Consider the following 23,871-nt stretch of genomic DNA (forward strand, 5'->3'; position numbering starts at 1 on the left):
CTGGACCAAAAGTCCGCGAACAGGGAGTCCAGCCGTTCAGCGAGAGATAGCCGCGAGGAGTTGGGTGCAGAGTTACACGTGGCGTCCGCCATGATGATCGTGCAGGTGAGACCGCGTCAGTTCTCAGTATCTGCTCCACTGGCTGTGTTTGCCGGGATATCCCTCAAAGGCGGGGGGAGAGGAAAGTATGTGTGGAAGACCGTTGGATGAGGGTGCTCTAGTCAGCTAAGGGGTTGGCCACCTCCCTTGTGCTGTCTGTGCTTGCCTCTTGTGGGCCTCCAGTCAATCCCTGAGAAAAAGCCACCGATCTTGGTCGTTTGACCTGTAGGGTGTTGCCGCCGTGGCAGTCCCCCGTCCCTGGGGCTTTAGGGAAGGGAGTATTTTAGTCTACTTTCCTCAATTTGGGCTTTTTGGCACAGAGCACACACAATGTGTGACTCTTACTAACTATATAATATTATGGGTAAGATATCTGTATTGTTAGCACTGTGTCATGTTTCCAATTATCAACTATTCTAAATAAATTGGGAGTTTTTGAATTAAAGAGTATTTTGAAAATTTTAAGAGAATGTAACTTTACATATCATTGTGAACAAATGCGGTAAATACTTTGCTGCTTCAAATAATTCTTATATATCGAAATCATATACAAGGGTATTTATCTCTAAAACAAGTAACTATGTTACTATTACATCTATCATTTATATACAAAGTATAACAAAACTTTTTAGGTTTGGAAGTTGCTTATTAAGGGGGTTGGGAGTCCACCCCAGTTGAGCCCCCTCTTCATTGTACAAACATGCTGGGCCACTGGACCACCAGGGAATCAACACAGATAAGATGCAGGGAGGGAGGAATAAACCCAATCAAAATAAACTGCTCACACCCTCAGCCCTTATCCCACACAACAAACACACACACTACATGCACTACACAGACACTGCATACACTACACACTCTGCCTTCACAACACACACACACAGACACACAATGTTTGTCAATGCCTGTGTAGCTACATCTGTGTCGGTGTGGGTCTGTATTTGTATGTGAGTGTGTGTCTATGTATCTGCATGTGTGTAGCTATGTGTCTGTGTATCTGTATGTGTGAGTGTGTGTATTTGTAGCGTGTCAGTGTGTATAGCTGTATGTCTGTGAATCTGCATGTGTGTCTGTCAGTGTGCATCAGTGTCTATGTATCTGCATGTGTGTCAGTATATGTGTGTGTATGTGTATACGTGCAAACATCTCAACATCTCGCCAACACTTCACACAAATACATCCCTGCATTCATATGCCAATGCTACATACAAACACATCTCTGTATTAAAACGGCACTGTTATTTATAAACACATCACTGTATTAAAAAACTACACTACACACAAATCCATGTCTGCATCGAAAGGCCAACACTACATGCAAACACACCCCTACATTCACTCACACATACTACATACAAAAACATGCTTACATTCAAACACACAAACACTGCTCAGTGCTATATACATTTAAAACATTAAAAACGTGTTACATTTTAAAGTGGGTGGGGTGTGGGGAGGGGGTGGTGGGGGTGCTGTGGTGCCAAATAAAGGATCCGCCCAGGTGCCACATGCTCTTTGCACACCCCTGGGTTTAGGATTAATATGTTAAGTGGGCAATTATTAACCTAGTGTAGGGGGTTAATGGTTAGTGTTCAGGTATTGCATACTAACCTCTTCTGTTGCAGTTACAACTTTAGAGATCTTGTAAAGAGCAGGATGGCTATTGTTGACATTATATTCATCAATAAATTGCATTAACAAATTCAATAGCTCTGGATCATTATTTTCAATAGCATTAGGACAGTTTAGGCAGACTCCTATAAAGAGATAATCATATGTTGCATTTGAAGCAGTTATGAAAAACTTCTCAATGTGGGTTGTTCACTGAACAATAATTGGTGACTCAAGAACTAACTAATGAGCAATGTAGAATAAAACAGCCAAATTGGTTAATTACAATTTTATTAAGACACGGAGGCTCCTATTTCCTCAGCAGCAAAGAAAACTTTAACAATGAAATCAACACAGGAAACAGTCAGTAACAAATATCTTCCATGGCAACCAACAGCCAATCAGGTTCCACTCTCCAGCATAATAGGCGGTATTCCATGAACTATTTCCTCTTTCTTTGCTGCTCCTTCAGTTAAGTACACTGATCCCATGGTTTCTTAATCTTATATATTTATATAATGATATTTATATATAAATATATATATATATATATATAAAAAAACCAAATAATCTTGCACTCCACCTGATCCGTAGTCCAATGCCCGGTGCTTGTCAGCCAAAATACAACGGAAGATTCAAAGATAGCACTCCAGGGACTTGATAAAATGTAACTTTTATTTTACTCACTAAAACATCAAAGGTGTCAACGTTTCAGCTTGATCCCCTCAAGCTTTCGTCAGGACATACTGTGCAGACAAATAAACCCACATATATACCATACAGATAACGATAACTCACCACACTTGTGAAGCCTCTGACTCCATGGTCATCACCATGGTGACATATATCAACAATAATAAAAGTGCAACCATACACATAGATCCATGTATCCATGGATGATAATTTTTTTACGCTAGCTGGTGGATGCGCTGAGCAAGCAGAAATCTGGCAATATAGTGACTCTGATGCAGACAGGATTAGATGGGACACTACCACTTCGGATCTTCCTAACACCACTTCACTACGTGATATTTATTTTGAATTGTTGAAATTAAAAAAGAGAGAAACAGATTTGGACCTTCACGGTTTATTTTTATCTGATTACCACCGGAAACTTCAGATTCCGAGAGGCTTCAGGGTTAGTAATGTACCCACGATTGGTAGATTGAAACCAGCTGTCTGTAAAAAGTGGATTTCAGTCCTAAACAAATGTTCATTGGACTTGATGCTAGTGATCATTGAGGATGTGAAGGAAGATCTGATTCAAATCAGAAGGAGGATTACTGAATTGGAAACAAGACAGGCATTATTGCTGGCAAGTTCAGAAGCTACCTCTACATTGCTAAAATTGGAAAATAATGTAAAGAGTTATAAGACGGATCTTATTAGATTCAAAAAGGATAAGCAAGATAAAGTGGCAGCAGATTACAAGGAGCACAGAGTTTATAGGTGGCTTAGCGGCACCAGTGATCTACCTAGATTTGCGAGGAAAAGAAGACCTATTCGCAAACCTAGACATTATACTATTGATCAAACTTCAGGAAACTCCAGCTCGGAATCTGATCGCAGCAGTTGGGATAGGGGGGCCAATAACTTTCAAGCACAATCTTTTTTAGAGGTTCCAAACCCTGCCAGTCAGGGGATACAAACCAGACATCAGAGCAAAGGTATTACGTCAGAAGGAGGACAATCACCAGACGAGGTCAGAAGGGACGCACCTTCTGGGGCAAGAGGGAGACCACCACGACAGAGGAGGTAATACCTATCTTCAATTTATCATCCAGAGTATTGACAGTGGCTGAAATTACTTTGCTGAGTAAGGGCTTGTCTTTTGTCCCCACTGCCAAACCTAACCCACTAGACTGGGAAGTTGAATTGTATAAGTTTGGGAGATCGTTGCGACTTAAGGATTTCTTTAAAAACCAAACCACTCCCTCTGATGAAATAAGGTTTAAGAGGAAAAGTACCTTTGATCCCCTGCCGAATCAAGCCTCTATAAAAAGTTTTTTAAGGTCTGTACAAAAGGAAACAACGGACCATCTAAAAGTTACTCATTCCTACCATTCAAATTGTTCCAAAATGGATCGACAGATCATTAAGTCTTTGGCTATGGACAAAGACATTGTTATTAGATCAGCAGACAAGGGCGGGGGAATCGTTATTCAAGACTATGCTAAATATAGATTGGAAATTATCCAACAATTATCTGATTCCCAGACTTATCTGAAATTGAAAGGCGATCCTACGCTTCAAGTGAAACTTTTAATTGACGCCATTCTACTGAAGGGTCTGGAACAGAATTTTATCGATCAGGACCTCTGGGAATTTTTACATCAACCAAACCCGAGGACCCCAGTAATCTATACACTCCCCAAGGTGCATAAGAACCTTCAGGACCCTCCTGGGAGACCAATTGTGTCGGCGGTGGGAGGCATCCTAGAACCACTGGCTAAATGGCTGGATTTCCTATTTAAGGAAACGATTCAAAACCTTTCAACATACATCAAGGATACTCCAAGTTTCATTGATATGATTTCCAAGATTTCCTTACCAGTTGGGCTGACATCACTAGTTACGTGTGATGTGAAGAGCTTATACACTATCATACCCCACTCAGGGGGAGTCCAAGCCATGGAACGGATTCTTTCATCTTCAGACAAATACAGGGGCCCCCCAATCGAATACGTTATGCAAATTCTGGAATTGGTTCTGACTCAGAACTATTTTCGTTTTGAATTTGATTGGTTCAGGCAGTCAGCAGGAACATCTATGGGAGCGGCCATGGCTCCAATGTATGCGAATGGATTCATGTTTGAATTTGAAACTCAATATATATTGGAGCCATTTAAAGATATTATTTTACTATACGGTCGCTACATCGATGACATTTTTATGATCATCAAGGGAGACAACAGCACTGCAGAATCTATGGTCCAATATATCAATTCTTGTACACCGAATGTAGAACTCACTATGACAGCAGACCCGCTTTCAGTGGATTTTCTGGATGTACGGATCATTAGAGAAGGTACCAAGTTGGCATATACACTCTACTCCAAGACTACGGACCGCAACACTTTACTTCAGGCGAATAGTTTCCATCCCAATGCCCTCAAACAATCCTTACCATATTCACAATTTTTGAGGGTGATGAGGAACAACTCAGATCCCAGTAAAGCGGAGGAACAATTGAAACTAATGTGGGATAAGTTTCACCAACGGGGTTACAGTGAACAGACACTCCATAAAGCCTTAGATAGGTGCTACTCAACACAAGTCGAGTCAAACACTGTATCAACAAGGAGACTGGTTTTTCCAACCACTTACACTACAGCATCTCCAAAATTCAAACGGATGATTGATAGAAATTGGAGAATTTTGAGGAACGACACTTCTTTACCAGAACCATTTCGCCAATCACCTATGATGTGTTATAGGAGAAATCGAAATCTGAAAGACTTGTTAGTTAAGACAGATCCTATACACTGTTACGAGCAGAAACAAGGCTCTATAAATCTGGGCTGTTATAAGTGCTTAGGTTGTGTCACTTGCGGACACATGTTATCGGGAAAATTCTTTGCTCATCCTCATACAGGAAAAAAGTACATCATTAGGCATCGGCTAACCTGCACCACTGATTATGTAATATACAGGCTTACTTGTCCCTGTGGACTTACTTATATTGGCAAGACGGACCTGCCCTTGCGCGAACGTATTCGCAATCATAGATCCAACATACGAGTGGCGTATAGGGATCAGAAATCAGACTTACCGGTGGCCAAACATTTCTTGGAGAGAGGCCACACTCTACCGACTCTGAAACTCATGGCAATCGACCATGTACCTCCACCCAGGAGGGGAGGGGACCGCAAGAAAATGTTACTACAACGTGAACTATATTGGATCAGAACTCTGAGAACAGTATACCCTGAGGGTCTGAATGAGAAATATACCTTGACTGCATTTTTATAATTTTTCATTTTCTGTGCTATCCAATTAATCTTTTTTGGAGATGGGGTATGTGATGCCCACCCTGTGGGATAGGCATACATACCTATGTTTCTCTCATAACCATGTTTTCTCTCATAACTATGTTGATCCTGGAATATGTCACGAATATGGGGCGGGATGTGGATGCCCACCCTGGGGGATAGGCAATCCTCCCTTTTGTCCATGGTGGCACTGGCACAGGACCTTCATTACTTTGAAAAATCTTAATAGTTTCCATGTGCCTCAGAATTGTAACTCATTATGATGATGATACAGAGGTTTGAAATGTATGGGTTTTTACTATATGAGACAGTTGCAGCTCTGTTTAGTATTTCATATAAGGAGTATCTAGTTTATTTCTAGTAACTACACTAGTCAGTATTAGTTTAATTGGGTAGTCTATTTGGAACCACTTAGGTGATCCACCCCTATCTTAAACAACTTTGATTTTGTTAACTCTGGTGATACAGGTGCTCATGCATTGGTGTGTCACCCTTTTGTTAGATTATCTTGTTATCTCGTATTGGCTTTGTTGGAGTCCGTTGTATATACTAAGAAATCGAATATAGTGCATCAGTTACCGTTCTATGTGGCCATTGTGATCAATTTTGAGATCATTAGTAGTTATTATTATCTAGTAACTGGCCAATCTCCAGTGAGTTTAATTGTGAAGTCTATTTTGGAATCAGTTAGGCGATCTACCCCTATCCTAGCAATCTTCTGTGGAGTGAATTCCAGTGGGACATATGCCCTTATAATGATGTTTAAATATGTTTTTCGATTAGTTTTGTCTGAACTTTCTCAGAGTCTCTAGTATTCCTGTTGGTTTTCAGCCCTGCTTTCTATGAGTCCAGTTTATACATTATGAAGGATATTCATTGCAGTAGTTACTATTCAATGCTGCCAGTGTGACTAATGTTTAAGTAATTGATTCCCCTAGCGTAAAATAGTCTAATTGAATATTTTTTAATTGCACGATCTATGTGTATGGTTGCACTTTTATTATTGTTGATATATGTCACCATGGTGATGACCATGGAGTCAGAGGCTTCACAAGTGTGGTGAGTTATCGTTATCTGTATGGTATATATGTGGGTTTATTTGTCTGCACAGTATGTCCTGACGAAAGCTTGAGGGGATCAAGCTGAAACGTTGACACCTTTGATGTTTTAGTGAGTAAAATAAAAGTTACATTTTATCAAGTCCCTGGAGTGCTATCTTTGAATCTTCCGTTATATATATATATATATATGTATATATACTTATAGTTGGTTATAGTACTTTTTTTAAAAATATATGTTATGCTTATTATTTGGTATAACTACATTTATATGGTACTTTTCCCCCCTCTATTTAGTCCATTTTAGGGGTACCGGGAGGATTATTGTCTACGGTTTAATGCTCTACCTTTTCTACCTATGGTTATTTTACTGGGTTTGTGGTGTTATTCGCGTCCTTTTTCTTTTCATTTTTAAAGTTTATTTCAGTTCTAGTGTTCGGGCATGCATACCATTCGGTACTTTAGCCATTCGTTGGTTTTCTATAACTTTTTTGTTTCCTTGCGAACCCACGTACGGTACTTTTCAACGTTCATGTGTTTCGCATGAACAGTTCATTCACACAAGTCTGCACAGGCGCGCAGTTAATTTCTTTCTGCCGTTCGTTCACTTCACAGGAGTGTGATAGACTTTTCATACGAACGAGCGGTCTTTTCACAGAATTTCGCCCTTCGACAAAACTTTGCGCGCTTTTTCCCTATAGTCTTGCCCCTTCCTGTTTCACCTTGTTGGGGTTTAGTAGTTTTGGCAAATGGAAGGCTCTTTTACTCTCTTTGCGCTTATTTCAGATTGTGAATTTGACTTTGTTTATTTTCAGCTTTTTCTCCCTTTCTGGGTTACTCAACCCTATATTCAGGTTATTTTACTGCTTAGTTTTTTAACTTAAATGCCTTGATTTTGCAGTCTGACAGGGATTTAACTTTGCCTGGGGGAAGGGACTCTGTCCCCTGATTTATCTGCATCTGCGGACATGCAGGCGCTCTTCGACGCTTCAGTCTCTAGGTCCATTACGCAGGCTATGGTATCTGCTATTGACGCTGTGTCAACATCTCTGTCGCATACTATTACCCAGCCCAACAGTCTGCGCAGCACACGAGTATGTCAACTGCATCTACTCTGACACCGGCCAAGACCAAACATTCCTCCAAAAATGTATTGACTGACTGCCTGCTGTCACAGATAGTGCGCAACCACCACAGTGCAAAAGAGCCACTAGTCAGGTAAATTCGGCTAGATTATGGAAGCGGGCAAGAGCCCAGCTCGATTTGTCTGAGTCAGAGCTCAGCGACATTGAGGAGGAAATGGATGAGTCCAAAGGGGATGTCTCAGATGGTCAGTCCGAATCAGACTCAGACGGTGCGATTAGAGAGGCATCCGGCTCCTCCCTCAGCACTTTCCCTGCTGTGATGTCAGGGGGCCAGGTAAGTCTGTCAGGGTCTGGTGACGATTCTAAAATCCTGGATCCTTGGGGTTTACCCCTTTTTGACCCAGATGAGCTTAGACATCCAAGTTCAGTGGAATGGTGTCCTTCTGACCAATATATCACTTCCAGTGTTCGTAAGCCTTTGGATAAAGCTACTCTGAATAAATTACGGGCAGAATGCCCCCATTCCACTGTCCCAGATGACACTTGTAAAACACCCATGGTTGAACCCAAAATGGTCCAATTTCTAGGGAAAACTGGGTGGAATCCTAGAAAGGGTCTAGATTTTGTTTTAACTAACTGTCAAGACAAGGTCTTGGACACTTTGGGCCCTGCGGCAAAAATCTCTGATGCGGTCGAAGACAATCAGGATCTGGATCGGGATTTAATCCGTGCTTGGATCCAAATAATAATTTGCATAGTGGGCAACGTAAACTCAGCGCTGGCTATCGAGCGCCGCAAGTCCATCTTGCTGAAAAATTGTGCCAAAGCTGTTTAATCTAGCTATTAATGAGCCAGGTGCCCAGGCTAAAGAGCTGTTATTTGGGGACTCTTTTGTGAAAGAGTTGTGGTCTTTTGTGCACACCTTCATGGCTTTAGATAAAGCCCAAAGCAACATGCGCAAAATCTTTCACCAAAAGATTTTTGCCGGGAGAGGAAGGAGCCGTCTGTCTGGCCATATACAGAGAGGTTCGTATAGGCAGAACCGAGGTCCTTATTCGGGACGAGCTGGCTTTCAGGAGCAAAGGACAGCACCAGTGTTCTTTCCACAATGTGGCAGACCCTGGGTCGCTAGGGGCATCCGAGGAGCTCCTTCTGGACGACGACCTTATGGTAAGTGTCCACTCTCTCCTTTCTTCCCTTCGGGTTGTGGGGGGCAGACTCATACATTTTTCTCATGTTGTTGAATCTGACGTCAGATGCTTGGGTCCTTCAAGCTGTAACCGGTTATTGGATAGATTTTGTGTTGCACCTGATCCAAATCTCCCCTCCCAGAAAGATTGTTTTTTCTCAACACGATACTCTCCTTGATTCCAAGGAAATTCACAAATTGATGCGCAAACAAGCCATCGCAGAGATCCCAAACCATACAACGGGCTATATCCTCCTTCTATCCCAGTCTGCCGACCTTCTCCATGTGGACTCTGGCATTACTACAAAACCTGGGTTTCCTTATCAATTGGGAAAAATCAATGTTGACACCAGCTCAACATATCGAATTCCTGGGGTTAGTGATCGATTCAACCTCACAGACATTACAACTTCCAGCATCAAAATTGCTAAATATCAAAAAATAAATCAGACACATTGGCTGTTCCCCAGCTCTCCCTCAAACACTTGGCACGAGTCATTGGACTTCTGGCAGCTTCCATCCAAGCCATATTCCCAGGCCTGCTCCACTACCGAGCTCTTCAACGGTTACAAGCCTCTTACCTCAGAGGCGGGGCATCCTACGAAGACATGGCAACACTAGACAAAGAGGCGAAAGATGAGCTTCATTGGTTGCTTCTCCACATGGAAGCGTGGAATGGATGCGCTATCTTCGGAACAACCCCAGACCTGATCATAGAATTGAACGCAAGTTTGCAAGGTTCGCGTGCGCGTTGTGGAGATACCTCCACAGGAGGCAGATGGTTGGACCTGGAAGCGACACTGCATATCAATTGCTTGGAAATTCTGGCCAGATCCTTTGCCATACCAGCCTATCTCGCCATGGCTCTAGCAACGAACGCCTTCTTTCAAGATTGGGCCACGGAGACAAATTATGCATTCCCCCCATTTGCACTGATTCCCTGTTGCCTTCTGCAACTGCGTTGCCAACAGAGCACGTTGGTACTTGTGATCCCCCTATGGTTGTCACAACCATAGTTTCCTCATCTTTTTGAAATGGCGATAGACTTCTCCCGCCTTCTCACATCATACGATTCTCTCCTCCAGGATCCGGGCGGACAATTTCACCCATTAATCCTCCAGGGTCTCTTTCGACTTACGGCTTGGCTGAGTTCAGGGGACCTTTGTCAATCGAGGGAGTTCCGCAATCAACTCTCAGACTTCTCAAGAATGCATTGGGCATCCGGCTCGAGACAAGCTTATAAATCTGCTTGGAATGCATGGAATGGCTGGTGCTTGGGAAGAAATCTGGATCCCTTATTGGCTCCTTTGACATCCATCTTGCATTTTTTGACTTCCCTTTTTGAAGCAGTTAAAGTGTACCGCAGGTTAACCTTTACCGTTCGTCGCTTTCCGCTGGACATCACGGTATCGATGGTGCCCCCATCGGACGACATCCCTTTGTCTATCGTCTACTACATGGAGCCGGAGAATGCTTGGTTATCCCTCAAACAACTGTCGGCAAAATTAGTCATGCTTTTCTGCCTCATCTAATGCAAAAGAGTCTCTAATGTACGAGCTCTGGACACAGACGCTCGTTCATTTACACTGGAAGGCGTCCTTTTATCTCTAGAAGGACTAAGACCTCTTCTAAGTCCATACTCTACCCGGCATTTCCGGAGAAGCCTCTCCTTTGCCAAGTGGCATGTCTACGGGAATACGCTCTGAAATCCTATGATACCTCAATTATTTATATCCTTCCGCAAACCACACATTTCAGTATCCTCTCCTTCTCTGGCCAGATGAGTCAAATAGATTATGACATTGGCCGGCATTGATACTTCCGTATTCTCTCCATACTTCCGGCATTGATACTTCTGTACGAGGAGCTATGGCCTCTAAAGCTTCTGCGGTAGGATGCCGACTAGACGATATTTTACAAGCTGCCGATTGGACATCGGAATCTACATTTCGAGATTTTTATTTTAAGCCGATTAAACATTTTGCTGTAACGGTTATTTCACAGCTTTAAACTAGCATAATAAAAGCCTCTGTGTCTTATTAAAATTACCAGATTTTACTATTTACATGATTTTATTGACGACACGGAGGCGAGCATTATCCCTCCCACCCTTCCCTGGATGGTGGTGTAAACTGGGTAAGTTACATACAGTAAGTTCCTTTGATTTGGGCTTGTTCAATGTTAAGGTGATTTAGGTTTGAATCTCTCATGTCTAAATCCATCTCCAACAATATGTTGACTAAATACAATTTTAAATCAGATATTGCCTATTCATTTACACAATGTTATTTTATGCATGACTCCAGTTTTATACTTGGATATTACCATATTCTACTCTTTCTTACAGCTTGACTCGGAAACCCTTTTGCTGTTTGCATTATCCCCTTATTGAAGTTCCTTTTTCAGTTGGATAGTTGTACATGTTCGGGATCGCTAGAAAGAGGAAATAGTTCAGGAAATACCGCCTATTATGCTGGAGAGTGGAACCTGATTGGCTGTTGGTTGCCATGGAAGATATATGTTACTGACTGTTTCCTGTGTTGATTTCATTGTTAAAGTTTTCTTTGCTGCTGAGGGAAATAAAAAAAGAGTGCAGCATAATACTCGCCTCTGTGTCGTTAATAAAATCATGACTTTACGTCATGTATATAGTAAAATCTGGTAATTTATTTGTATACAATGTCTGAAATTTCACGATTTTGCCATATTATGTAATTAAAAAATAAAAGTGGTCTGTTCTGCCTTTAAATGTATATTTAATATTAACCCCCCCAAATGATCTCTTACCTGAATCGGAGGTACAAGTCATTTCAGTGATATCAAATTGTCCTTGAAGAGTCCAATGTACTTGACTTGAACATTTACCGGATTGCTTAATAAAAACACAAAAAAGCTGACTTACCATCTTTGGAAAATATTCTATAGCTTTAAATTGTGCGGCCTTTACTATATAATGAACATTGTTGTTTTGGGACTCTAACTTCCCATCTGTCCACCTCCTTTGTCCACCCCACTTTGCTCTTAAAAAATTAAGTAAAATAAAGACTACTCCTCTGCAGCTGCCTACTCATCTTTTGAAGATGTCAGTATCACTGCTGACATATTTCACAATCCCGTCCAATCCAGTGCTTCTTATAGAACAGCAATGAATTGAAAACAGGCATTTGTGGGAAAACTTCATGCTAATCCCATCAAATGCTGCTATCAGCAGAATTTGGTAGAATTCGGCAGAATTCCAGAACTGAGTTTCACTTAGTACCAGTATTTTGGATGTAAAATGAGAAATGTGAAATAGTACTTCCCAGGTTTAGGGGCTGAGCTTTGTGCGCCAGGAAATCCTTTGATTTTTTTTAGACCTCTTGTAGATAGTTTGATAAAAATAGGACGAACCGTACCATAACCACTATAATAAAAAAAAAATCACAGATCACGTCCAATTTGTGAATTTAGATCAGATCACTTACCCCATTTATATCAAAGCTGCATTCTTCTGAGCTGGCATTTTTAAAATGGCGTTTGGAGCAGTTGGTTTGTCTTATAGTATAGTTTATTTGAAAATTCCATCCACTCACCACCTGGGAAATGGACAGAGTAGAGAATGTAAATGTAATGTTTTGTTTTTTTTCTTCAGCCTTCTGTAACATTTTGTATTCACTAAGCCAATCTGATACTGTTGTATGTTCAATTTGTCTTAATTATACTCTTGCCAGTCACAAGGGAGTTTTTTTTAAGTGGTCTATAGTGTGTGTGGTTCATCTATCTACTATATAGACGAGGTCTGACTTTTTTCACTGCTTGCCTACAGTCTAATGTTGTCAAACTTAGTTAGCGGTTAAAGGGCAACTGTCATAAAATTTTCACTTCTCGTTTTTTTAAAAGGTTTTTACATTTAATGAAACTTAAGGATATATTTTCAATTTATGTATATTGACTTTTTAAAGAAAATGTAACTTTTCTAATTGGATAAGTAGACACTCATACAGTACTTGTACCTGATCAACTGCTGTTTAAACTAACTCGCCTTCTACAGCAATTGCTCTAAATTGAAACTTTGGCTGCCAGGTAAGTTTGGTTGAGCAGCAGTTGGTCAGATAACAGTAGAGTCTGTAAAAATAAACTTTTTTTAAAAAATGGGAAGTAAAAATTGTGATGACAGTTGTCATTGAAGAGTGGAACTGTAATAGTTTTTTTTTTTAATCTTTGTTGTATTAAACATTTTTCACATTTTCACCAAAATGGAAAAAAGAAAACACAGGAAACATAAAAATAAGTGAGATAGAATACCAGACAGCATTATCCAGCAACTAAACAGTGTTTGTTAATCTGTTAACAATTAGTCAATATTTGAACAAATAGATAGCAATTTTGCATAATATATTATGCCATATAGCCAAAGCCTTTAGCCAACATTTCACTCTTGTAGTTTCCTTATTCACATTTTGCCATTTTAAACCACAATTAGTAGGTAATCTATGTCTGCATTAACCATGTCTTTACAGTCTAATATCGGGTACAGAAAAACAAAACAAACAAAAAAAAACCTGTTAGTGTATAATATCCAAATAGAAGAGTGCTATAGTAGTCAAAGAGTATAGCAAAATAAAAAATGTTTTACGTAAACCACTTCTGTGTCCCAAAAGCAACCCCGGAACTGTATTAGTTACATCACTAGTCTTCTGAAGCCGAACCTTTGCATTAGCCTGTAAGTCCTCTTTAAAAAATGTTTACAAAAGTTTCCCCCTGCCATTACATAGTGACCAAAGTTACTAGATGCTGGTAAACATTTGGCAGTGGACCTACTTTTTAACTCTCTACAAGTTACATGAAAATCTCACTGCTGCACCTTGTTTCTTTAAAACACTTTTTTTTTCTTTAACCTATTAAGAACCAAACTTCTGGAATAAAAGGGAATCATGACATGTCACACATGTCATGTGTCCTTAAGGGGTTAAATAACCATTACCTACATTAATTCTTTGTTTAGAAATGACACCATAGTTTTGCTTAATGTAATCTCCAGTGTGATAATGCTCTAAATTAATTATCAACAGCCATATCTAATACTAATGTTTTGTGGCAGTATGGCAAATAAGCATCAAATATGTACTTCTATTTACTGATCCAGTAAACAAAAACCTATGTGAACAAAACTCTATATATATTGGGGTCGGCTTGTTATGCATTTGCTTAAATTCAACTGATATTTTTTAATTCTGCTATTTAGTAATTGTATTTTTGTTTTATTTGTGGAGGGGGTAAGAAAAATACTGCCTAGCCCTCTTACACAGCTTCTAAATTGTGGGATAAGCAACAGAGAACTGTATATTTTGGAGGACGGCCACAATTAATATTCTGTGTGAGGTGCTGGGGTATGCGAGACATTGTGTGTGTCTCTCCCTATTTCTGGCCACTAGCTGCAATGTGTAGATGACAGTGAATCTAACTCCTGTCATCCTGAGCCCGCCCTGGACTGTGGTCCAGGTATTGGTCCTGTGCAATGCAGGATATGTATCTATTATCTTGCTTAGAATAACATCTTTTTTTCCATGATCTACAGAGAAATGCCATCCGAGCAGATGTACACTAGCACATTCCATCCAGAATGTAGCTCAGGGACCAAAGCTGGGGGATAGGGTCTTGACTTAGCTAGGAGGCCGACACAGACAGTGTGCTATATTGCAATTGGTTCTGGTTTCAGTGGGGGGTGGGGGTTATTAGATTAAAATAAATAATGGACATTTTAGATCTGAGGGGCCATTTTAATTAATCCTTACTTATCTGTTGGCTGTTGGTATGAATGGATGGGTCAATTTATACCATATTGTATTCAAATTATTTACATGGGATGCTTTGAGTTCAAATGATAAAATAAAAACTAAAAACTAAATCCACATATAATAGTTCTGCTTTAAGATTTCGCATTTCCAAATTCATCTACTCAATATAAGCAGACTGTGTTATACCTAATCACTATTGGCACTACCATTTGCCAGATAAAGAGCTGTGACTTTTTTTTTTGGAGGTGGGGGGAGGAGGGGATGGGGGAGGGAAGGGTGTAATACAATGTTCTAGTGTTGTAGATAGCATTTAAATAGAGAACCATGGATGGCTGGATTAACGTAAACTGCTGTGCATACAAATAGTAAGCTGTGCCCTGCATCTAGAAAGTATTTGCTAGATAATCAGTACTGCTAAGCATAAATCCTTTAAATAGCAAGAACATATATATATATATTGGCACTTTGGGGTATAAGTCAATTAAAATATATATTTTTTAATTAAAACATTTTTACTTACAAACTTATAATTTCATTACTATTTGATTTGCAAACTCTTGCATTCAGTATACAGAAAATGTTTGTAAATTAATAAACAATATAATTGCAATGTTTATGACAAAGTGCCTGCATTAAAGAGTGGGGTGAATTGGAAGTTTTATCAACTCAGAACAGAATTAAGATTCTCTTACAATTCTGTTATCTGTTTCCTACAATTCATGGTTTATTCCCAAGGAGCCAACTACAATATACTGTATTGGCGTCATACTTGACTCTGGCCTCACGTTTGAGCCTCACATCCAGTTTGTTGCCAAATCCTGTAGATACCAACTTAAAAACATAGCCCGCATCCGGCCCTTTCTTACACAAGATGCTACCAAAGAGCTTGTCCATGTTCTAGTAATTTCCCGCATGGATTATTGTATCCTGTAGGAGTCAATTCAAAGTGCTAACCCATACCTATAAAGCACTGGACAATTCTAACCCTTCTTATATCTCTTCACAGATCAACAAGTATGCCCTTTCTCGGTCTCTCCACTCTGCCCGTGACCTCCTGCTGACGGCCAACTCACGCTTGCAGGACTTCTTGCGGGCGGCTCCCTTCCTGTGGAATAGCCTGCTTACCGCCATTAGACTCTGCCCTGGTCTTCAAAACTTCAAAAAGTGCCTTAAAACCCATCTCTTTAGGAAATCTTATGGCCTCCCAGAGTAACCTCTACCTCACATACCTGTCTCTTGCTCTCTCCTAAAGTGCAGCACTCTACTCTCTCCTCCAGCTCTGCTTCATGCCCACCTTATTTGATTGCTATATCCTGTCTTAATGTGTTTTATACCCTACCTCCTATAGACTGTAAGCTCGTTTGAGCAGCGTCCTCTTCAACCTATCGTTCCCGGAGGTTTTCTTGTAATTGTCCTATTTATAGTTAAATCCCCCCTCTCATAATATTGTAAAGCGCTACGGAATGTGATGGCGCTATATAAATGGCAAAAATAAATAGAAACATAGAAACATCAGAAAGTGACGGCAGATAAGAACCATTCGGCCCATCTAGTCTGCCCAATATTTCAAAATACTTTTAATTAGTCCCTAGCCTTATCTTAATTAGTCCCTGGCCTTATGACTATGACCTCTTGTTGTGGTAGTTTTTCTTTTAAATGTAGTCTCCTCCTTTACTGTGTTGATTCCCTTTACGTATTTAAATGTTTCTATCATATCCCCCCTGTCTCGTCTTTCCTCCAAGCTATACATGTTAAGATCCTTTAACATTCCCTGGTAAGTTTTATCCTGCAATCCATAATAGTTCTTAGACCATAAAACCCCTTTGAAGATCAAAGATGCTTTCAGTGTTATATAACACTTTGTAAATTCATTCATAATTTCCCTCCATTTCATTCACCCACACAAATTCTATACAATTTTAAAAAAGAAGTGTCAGGGCTTTCATTTTATCCCATATTTTTTTGTCTCATTATTTCATATGACTAAAAGCAAAAAAGTTTAAAATGTAAATAAGAAATCTTTTCACAGTTTTTACTATACAAATGTGTGTACAGAATTATTTTATCTACAGTAAAATATTACAAAATACATTAAAGGTGTACTCCAAGCTTAAGATCACTGTAGTGGTTATGATTTGAAGAGAACCCGGACTCTTATCTGGTTCCCTACCAGGTGCTAAGGGTCCTTGTAGGTCTGGTGTCATGCTTCTGGCTTCTGCACTAATGCCATCACTATTCACTAGCTAGGAGCGTCAGCAAATGAATTAAACTCAGTTCAAATAAATATGCAAAGAATTGACATTAGCCAGCTAGAAACCTTTGTTCCAGACTGCATAACGATGCCTCAATTACCCTACCAGATATGGAGTTACACCTCGGGCAGCAAAGAGTTTTAACTAGGTACGTGCAATGTTTCACAACAAAACATTACACATACACTGCAGGCACAACGAACACTTCAAAACACTAAAGTGGTCATGGTGCTTGGGGTAACCCTTTTAGAAATGTCAGCTGATTTAGAAAATTTCTCATGAGCTTCAGGGATTTATTCATTTTAAAAAGGTTAGAAATATAAACCCTAATTCTGGAAAATTCAAAAAAGGGAGTTGGTCAGTATAGGTGGTACCAATTTCCCCGTGGGCTTGGACCCCTTAGGTTACAAATAGATTAAAACAGGAAAGAAATCCAAAACGTCAGATTTCTATATAAAGGGAACAAATCCTTGATGGATAAGAAACCTAGCTATACATACTTAGTGGGAAATAGATAAAATTTAACAAAAGGAATTTATTTAACAAAGTATCCAATGGCTCATTAGACTTTAGTTCTCATTGCCAAAGAGACTTTAAAGGATATAAATTATTCCTAGTCTTAAACATTTATTAATGTTATCCATTTGATTAAATAAATCATTGGAGTTACTAGGAAGACAAGGACAGTATCCATAGTTAACACCAGGTCTCTTTATAACTTAATGGAAACAAAGCGACTTGTTCTTGTGATTTCAGTACCAAGGAATGGCAGAGGTCAAAAACTGTTTATGTCTTTTTCTTTATCCTGGAATTGGAGAATGAAATTGCCTGTGAGCTGGGAGGCAGGAGCTTTGACAATGTGTCTCACTCGAATACTGGCTGCCTGTCCAAGGCTGCTGGGATTAGCCAGCTGTGTGTGTTAACACCAGATGCAAAAGTTGCAAAGAAATTATATTACCAAAACAGTATTACAGCTGGCTGATTGACAGCCCAGAGAGACAGCCCATCACACAGTAACAAATATATTCATCGCCAGAATGAAACATTTAAAAGAGTCTGCAGGGACAGAGTCTTTGCACAATAATAACGTCAGTGAGATGAAGTAGTCATGGTGTTTAAAGTAAACGTTTATGGTCACTGAGGGAGATTTAGAAGTGGATTGCTCATTAGTCATTGTGTAATACAGTTTAGAAGAGGTCATTTATTTGTTTTAATGAGGGTGAGGGGAGGTTTGTGCATTATGCACAGGGTAAGTTAGTGTTTACATTAGAGGCAATCTTGGAGTCTGCTTGATCACTGTATAACATAATGATCGAGGCACAATTTTTTGCAAAAATGATTTGGGAAAACTGGGAAAGGGTGAACGAAGGTGACATCCATTATCTATCAATTTACCTTTGTATAACACATCAGTCACTCAATGGGTTACTACATTTTAAGCAAGAATGGGGGGTGGGGGATTTTTTTTTTCTTACTGCCAAAGTTCCCCCTCACTCATGATTGCTGTGGCTATGGTAGAGTTGGCTATTTGCCATTTACTATTAGTTTTCAATTTGCTAGAATTTAAACTTTGATGAATATTGGTTTCCTTTACATTTCATTTTTAAATGGGGGGGGGGGGGTCACAGGAAATAATGCTGTCCATTTAACAGGTTTTCCATTAAGGATTCCACAACATAACAATTAGTTACATACTTAAAGGGACAATCCAGAACCTTAAAGCTATTTAGCTTGCTGAATAGCTTTATGTGTGATGAGTGTGTCCTCTCTTTTTCATTTTCAAAAAAGTGCAGATTTTAATAAAAAAAAATACACTTTTATAAATTGAGCTGGTTACGCCCTCTTGGCTTTCAAGCAGACAATAGGTTATGTTACGTCCTGGTTTGGTTTACTCAATGGAGTTAAACTCAAGATAATTATTATTCTTGGTATTTATATAGCGCCAACTTATTCCACAGTGCTTTACAATGGAAGGCGGAAATTTAACAATAAAAGGGACATTTACAATATGATAGAGGAACAATAGGTACATGAGGACGCTGCTCAGACGAACTTACAGTCTAGAGCAGGCCTGCACAAGCTGTCCCCCCCGAGATGTTTTGAACCAGAACTCCCATGATCCCTGGCTATCAGCCATGATTTCCTGGTTATCTGTTTCATAAAAAAAAAAAAATGGGCATTGGCTGTCTGTTTCATTAAATAAATCATGGGCGTTGCCTTTCAGTTTTATTCAAAGAATCATGGGCGTTGTAGCTCAAAAACATCTTGGGGGCCGCAGGTTGTTTCTACAGAAAGGGCTGAGATTGCCCAGAGCACCTTGCAAAGACAACTCATTGAGATGCACTGGAAAATCTGTGATTTGACTTCCACAGAAAGTCTGAGCGGGATTATGAATGAAAACTGTATAAATTAATGCAAGTTTTAATTTGGGTATATCTATTGAACAGTTCTTTTTATTCATTTTGTATTTCGGCAGTGGAGTGTCCATTTAAGTTAGGACTTTTATCTTCAACAATCAACGGTACCTGAAGTTGGAGATGGTCAATGCTAAAAGTTATCTTTGTTATTAGGATAAACTTGCCTGGGAGCACTTAGGTTTGCTCATGCAGAGCCGTTTGAGTATAATAAAACCCAACATCACTAATAGCTATTGCCAAGCAACAAGCTCCGTCCTACTGCAACATCTTCTACTGTAATTTCATTATTTTTGACACAATTCTGTTTCAAACAGCTTTATGTGGGTAAAAAACAAAACTCTCCCTTCAGAAATGCTTGTGTGTTTAATTTATCAGTAAAGCATATTTGTAACATAACTGGGATACAGCATCTTACATATCAGAGGTGTTTATTTGTGACTCCCCGGCTTCTGTGTCGCATATTTCTCAGTCTACTGTTGCTGCCTGATAGTGAATTATGGAAACTATTGAACAACAACAGCTGACATTTTCATTATTCATTATTTTTAGTTTTTCCGTTCCAGCTGCCAACGTATTGGGTAATGCAGTGGTATGATACATTATTTAAATCAGTCTTCACAACTGGAAATGGATAACTTGTGGTGGGAAACCCTACTATAATATTGACATGCATCTGCACAGCATACTACAAAAGGTACAGTTTTACTAAATGAGATATACAGACCTGACGCCAGGCATTTAATACTTTCTCCAAAGAAAAATGAAATGGATGGTTTCCCAACTTGTTCATCCTGTCAATCGATAACTGGACCATTTCAAGTACAACCGTGTCGTTTGGATCAGCAGATTTTAAGCTCCCCACAGCCTCCCCAGTTACTGAAGCATCTAAAGCAAAGATATTTTAAATTCATCATTAGTGCACAGAAGCTTGCAGCTTTTTTGGAGATTCTATCATAAATGATTCCTGTCCATCTTTCAGCCCGGGGATTACATGTGGTCCCCAAGTGTTTTTGTGCAACCAACTCCTAAATATCCCACAGGTTCTGTTGAATTATATGGTTTTATTTGGCCTATCAGCCTATGCTTTTCATAGCACAAAAAAAAAGTTAAAATATATATATATTTGTGTTCGGGCATAATGCCGTAACAAGTTGCATAGTAGGTATATGAGTGATACCTCATATCTGACAGGTCGGTTGTGATGTGACGGAAACCAACAATGCAGTAGGCCTGTAATAAAGAGAGCCCACCCTAGGAGTAATATAACAGATGATGTGTTTAGAGGGAGTGGAGGGAGGGGCATGCAAATTGCCAGTCCAGTAACGGTATGGGAGACAGGATGGGAGTCCCTTAGAAGGGGACCCAAGCCCCTCACCCACAACTATAGGCCCAGCCTTGAATATATATATATATATATATACACTCCAACTAATTGGGAACAATTTCCAGGCATAGTAAGTGTCACGAACGCACCCTACTTCAAGAGTGTGCATGATATAGTTCTGGTGGTGAAAGGGTTAAAGTTCACTATTTGCACTAGACCGGAAATAATGACAAAATCCCCCTTTAACACCACCCACACTTAAACATTATAATATAACTATTACTATTTTAATGCTTCCACCACCAAGACAATTCATAAATGGTGTGCCTTGGTCCCCCAGGTAAACTTAATAATAAAACCCCCAAAAATACAACTTAGCACAATATTTAAGAAATTGCAAAAAATACTACCGTATATACTCGAGTATAAGCCGACCCGAATATAAGCCGAGGCCCCTAATTTTTCCCAAAAAAACTGGGAAAACTTATTGACTCGAGTATAAGACTAGGGTGGGAAATGCAGCAGCTACTGGTAAATTTCTAAATAAAATTAGATCCTAAAAAAAATATATTAATTGAATATTTATTTACAGTGTGTGTATAATGAATGCAGTGTGTGCGTATGAGTGCAGCGTGTGTGTATGAGTGCAGCGTGTGTGTGTATGAGTGCAGCGTGTGTATGAGTGCAGCGTGTGTATGAGTGCAGCGTGTGTATGAGTGCAGTGTGTGTGTGTGTATGAATGCAGTGTGTGTGTATGAATGCAGTGTGTGTGAGTGCAGTGTGTGTGTATGAGTGCAGTGTGTGTGTGTATGAGTGCAGTGTGTGTATGAATGCAGTGTGTGTATGAATGCAGTGTATGAATGCAGTGTGTGCAGGGCCGGTGCAAGGATATTTGCCCCCCCCCATATGTCCTGACCTCCCCTCCTCCTCCCTCAGTGGTCCTTACCTCCCCACCCCCGTGTTCCTTCACCCCCCTCCCCCAGTGGTCCTGACTCACCCCTCCCCTAGTGGTCCTTACCCTCCCCTCCCCTAGTGGTCCTTACTTCCCCCTCCCCTCCCCTAGTGGTCCTTACTTCCCCCTCACCTCCCCTAGTGGTCCTTATCCCCCCCTCCCTCCCATAGTGGTCCTTATCCCCCCCTCCCTCCCATAGTGGTCCTTATCCCTCTCCCTCCCATAGTGGTCCTTATCCCCCCCTCCCTCCCATAGTGGTCCTTATCCCCCCCTCCCTCCCATAGTGTTCCTTTTCTCCCCCCCTCCCTCCCATAGTGGTCCTTATCCCACCCCCCTCCCTCCGATAGTGGTCCTTATCCCCCCCTCCCTTCCATAGTGGTCCTTATCCCCCCTCCCTCCCATAGTGGTCCTTATCCCCCCCCTCCCTCCCATAGTGGTCCTTATCCCCCCCCTCCCTCCCATAGCGGTCCTTATACCCCCCCCCCCCCTCCCATAGTGGTCCTTATCCCACCCCCTCCCTCCCATAGTGGTCCTTATACCCCCCCCTCCCACAGTGGTCCTTATACCCCCTTTTTTATTATTATTTTTTTATTATTATTATTATTATTTTTTATTATTATTTCTTATTTTATTTATATTTTTATTTATTTTTCGTCCCCCCTCCCTGCTTGATACATGGCAGGGAGGGGGGCTCTCCTTCCCTGGTGGTCCAGTGGCAGTTCGGTGGGGGGGAGAGGGGGGCTGGCAGAGCTGTAACTTACCTGTTCTGCAGCTCCTGTCAGCTCTCTCCTCCTCTGCGCCGTCCGTGCAGCTCCCTCTGTCAGCTCCCAGTGTAAGTCTCGCGAGAGCCGCGGCTCTCGCGAGATTTACACTGGGAGCTGACCGAGGTGCTGAACGGACGGCGCGGAGGAGGAGAGAGCTGACAGGAGCTGCAGGAGAGGTAAGTTACAGCTCTGCCAGCCCCCCTCTCCCCCAGTCTGTATTATGGCAATGTAAATTGCCATAATACAGACCTTGACTCGAGTATAAGCCGAGTTGGGGTTTTTCAGCCAAAAAAATGGGCTGAAAAACTCGGCTTATACTCGAGTATATACGGTAATTTGTCTCTTCATGTACCGTGATTCTTTATCAGACAAAGGCAGAACTTAATAAAGGGATATTTATTATGAGCAAAAAATAGTTTATTTACACCAACAAAAGGGATAAAATAACAGAAAGTCCTAATCACTTTCTCATCTCTTCAAAATAATACTTCTGCCCCAGGGGGTCTCTGGTAGGAAGACTCACTTAGAATTAGATTCTGGCTCCTCAAGCAAGTACAAGGCACCAAGAGGTGGAGTTAAGGCCTATCCATAGAGACACTAAGTAACCACCCCCTTGTGTCCAGACCCACAACAATCCAAATGGAAACATTTGGTTATTTCTTCTCTTATGTACCTGCTACAGAAATAATGATTGCATCTATGAATTTGTTATTATTTTTTAATTCAATAGATATGTCACACTTGTGACCCAATATAGCGGACATCAGGGCTGGACTGGGAAAAAAATTAGGCCCGGGCATTTTTCAATCAGAGCGGCCCCCTAAGAAGGGGGCGGGGCCAGAGAGGGTGTGTTTTGTCATCACTAATGACAAGCACGCCCCCTCCCAAAGTGAGCATGTTAGTTCAATGCGCAGAGCCCCGCTGAAGAGCTCTGGCATTAGAAAAAGGCCCTGAATTTGTTCTGCGCAGCGCAAGCAAATTTAATAACATGCTTGCGCTGTGTTTGCTTTTAAATTGTCTCTGGTGTCTCCACAAGTGGGATACCAGAGGACAAAAGGGCCAGGAAAGTGCATGGTGCATATGTTTGGAGCCTGCTTGTGGGATTGGGTGTGTGTAGAGTGTGGTGTGGTATTGTGTAAATGGGTCAATTTAATTTGTGTTTGTGGTGTAATATGTGTGGCTAGGCGCTGTAGAGAGTGTGTGTATAGGGGGCATAGTGTTATAGGGGATGTAGCGAGTGTGTGCATACGGGCTGTAGTGTGTGTGTATAGGTGACGTAGTGTGTGTAGGGGTTGTAGAGAGGGTGTGTTTAGAGAATGTTGTATTTGTTTGCTGACAAGGAATGTAGTGT

The 23,871-nt window shown here is 40.7% G+C and overlaps 1 protein-coding gene across 1 annotated transcript in view; it reads right to left on the bottom strand.

The window, feature by feature from the left end:
- The window catches only part of KNG1 (kininogen 1), an 89,701-nt gene that overhangs the window by 11,930 nt on the left and 53,900 nt on the right, over positions 1-23,871 (bottom strand). Inside the window, exons 4-7 of the mRNA XM_063441062.1 lie at positions 20,205-20,365; positions 12,499-12,609; positions 11,822-11,906; positions 1,711-1,856 (exon numbers count right to left, since the gene is read on the bottom strand). Of these exons, the coding sequence (XP_063297132.1) occupies positions 1,711-1,856; positions 11,822-11,906; positions 12,499-12,609; positions 20,205-20,365 (503 nt within the window). The remainder of the gene's footprint in view (positions 1-1,710; positions 1,857-11,821; positions 11,907-12,498; positions 12,610-20,204; positions 20,366-23,871) is intronic.

The sequence above is a fragment of the Pelobates fuscus genome, chromosome 2, assembly GCF_036172605.1.
Source record: "Pelobates fuscus isolate aPelFus1 chromosome 2, aPelFus1.pri, whole genome shotgun sequence".
In the NCBI taxonomy this organism is placed as follows: Eukaryota; Metazoa; Chordata; class Amphibia; order Anura; family Pelobatidae; genus Pelobates; species Pelobates fuscus.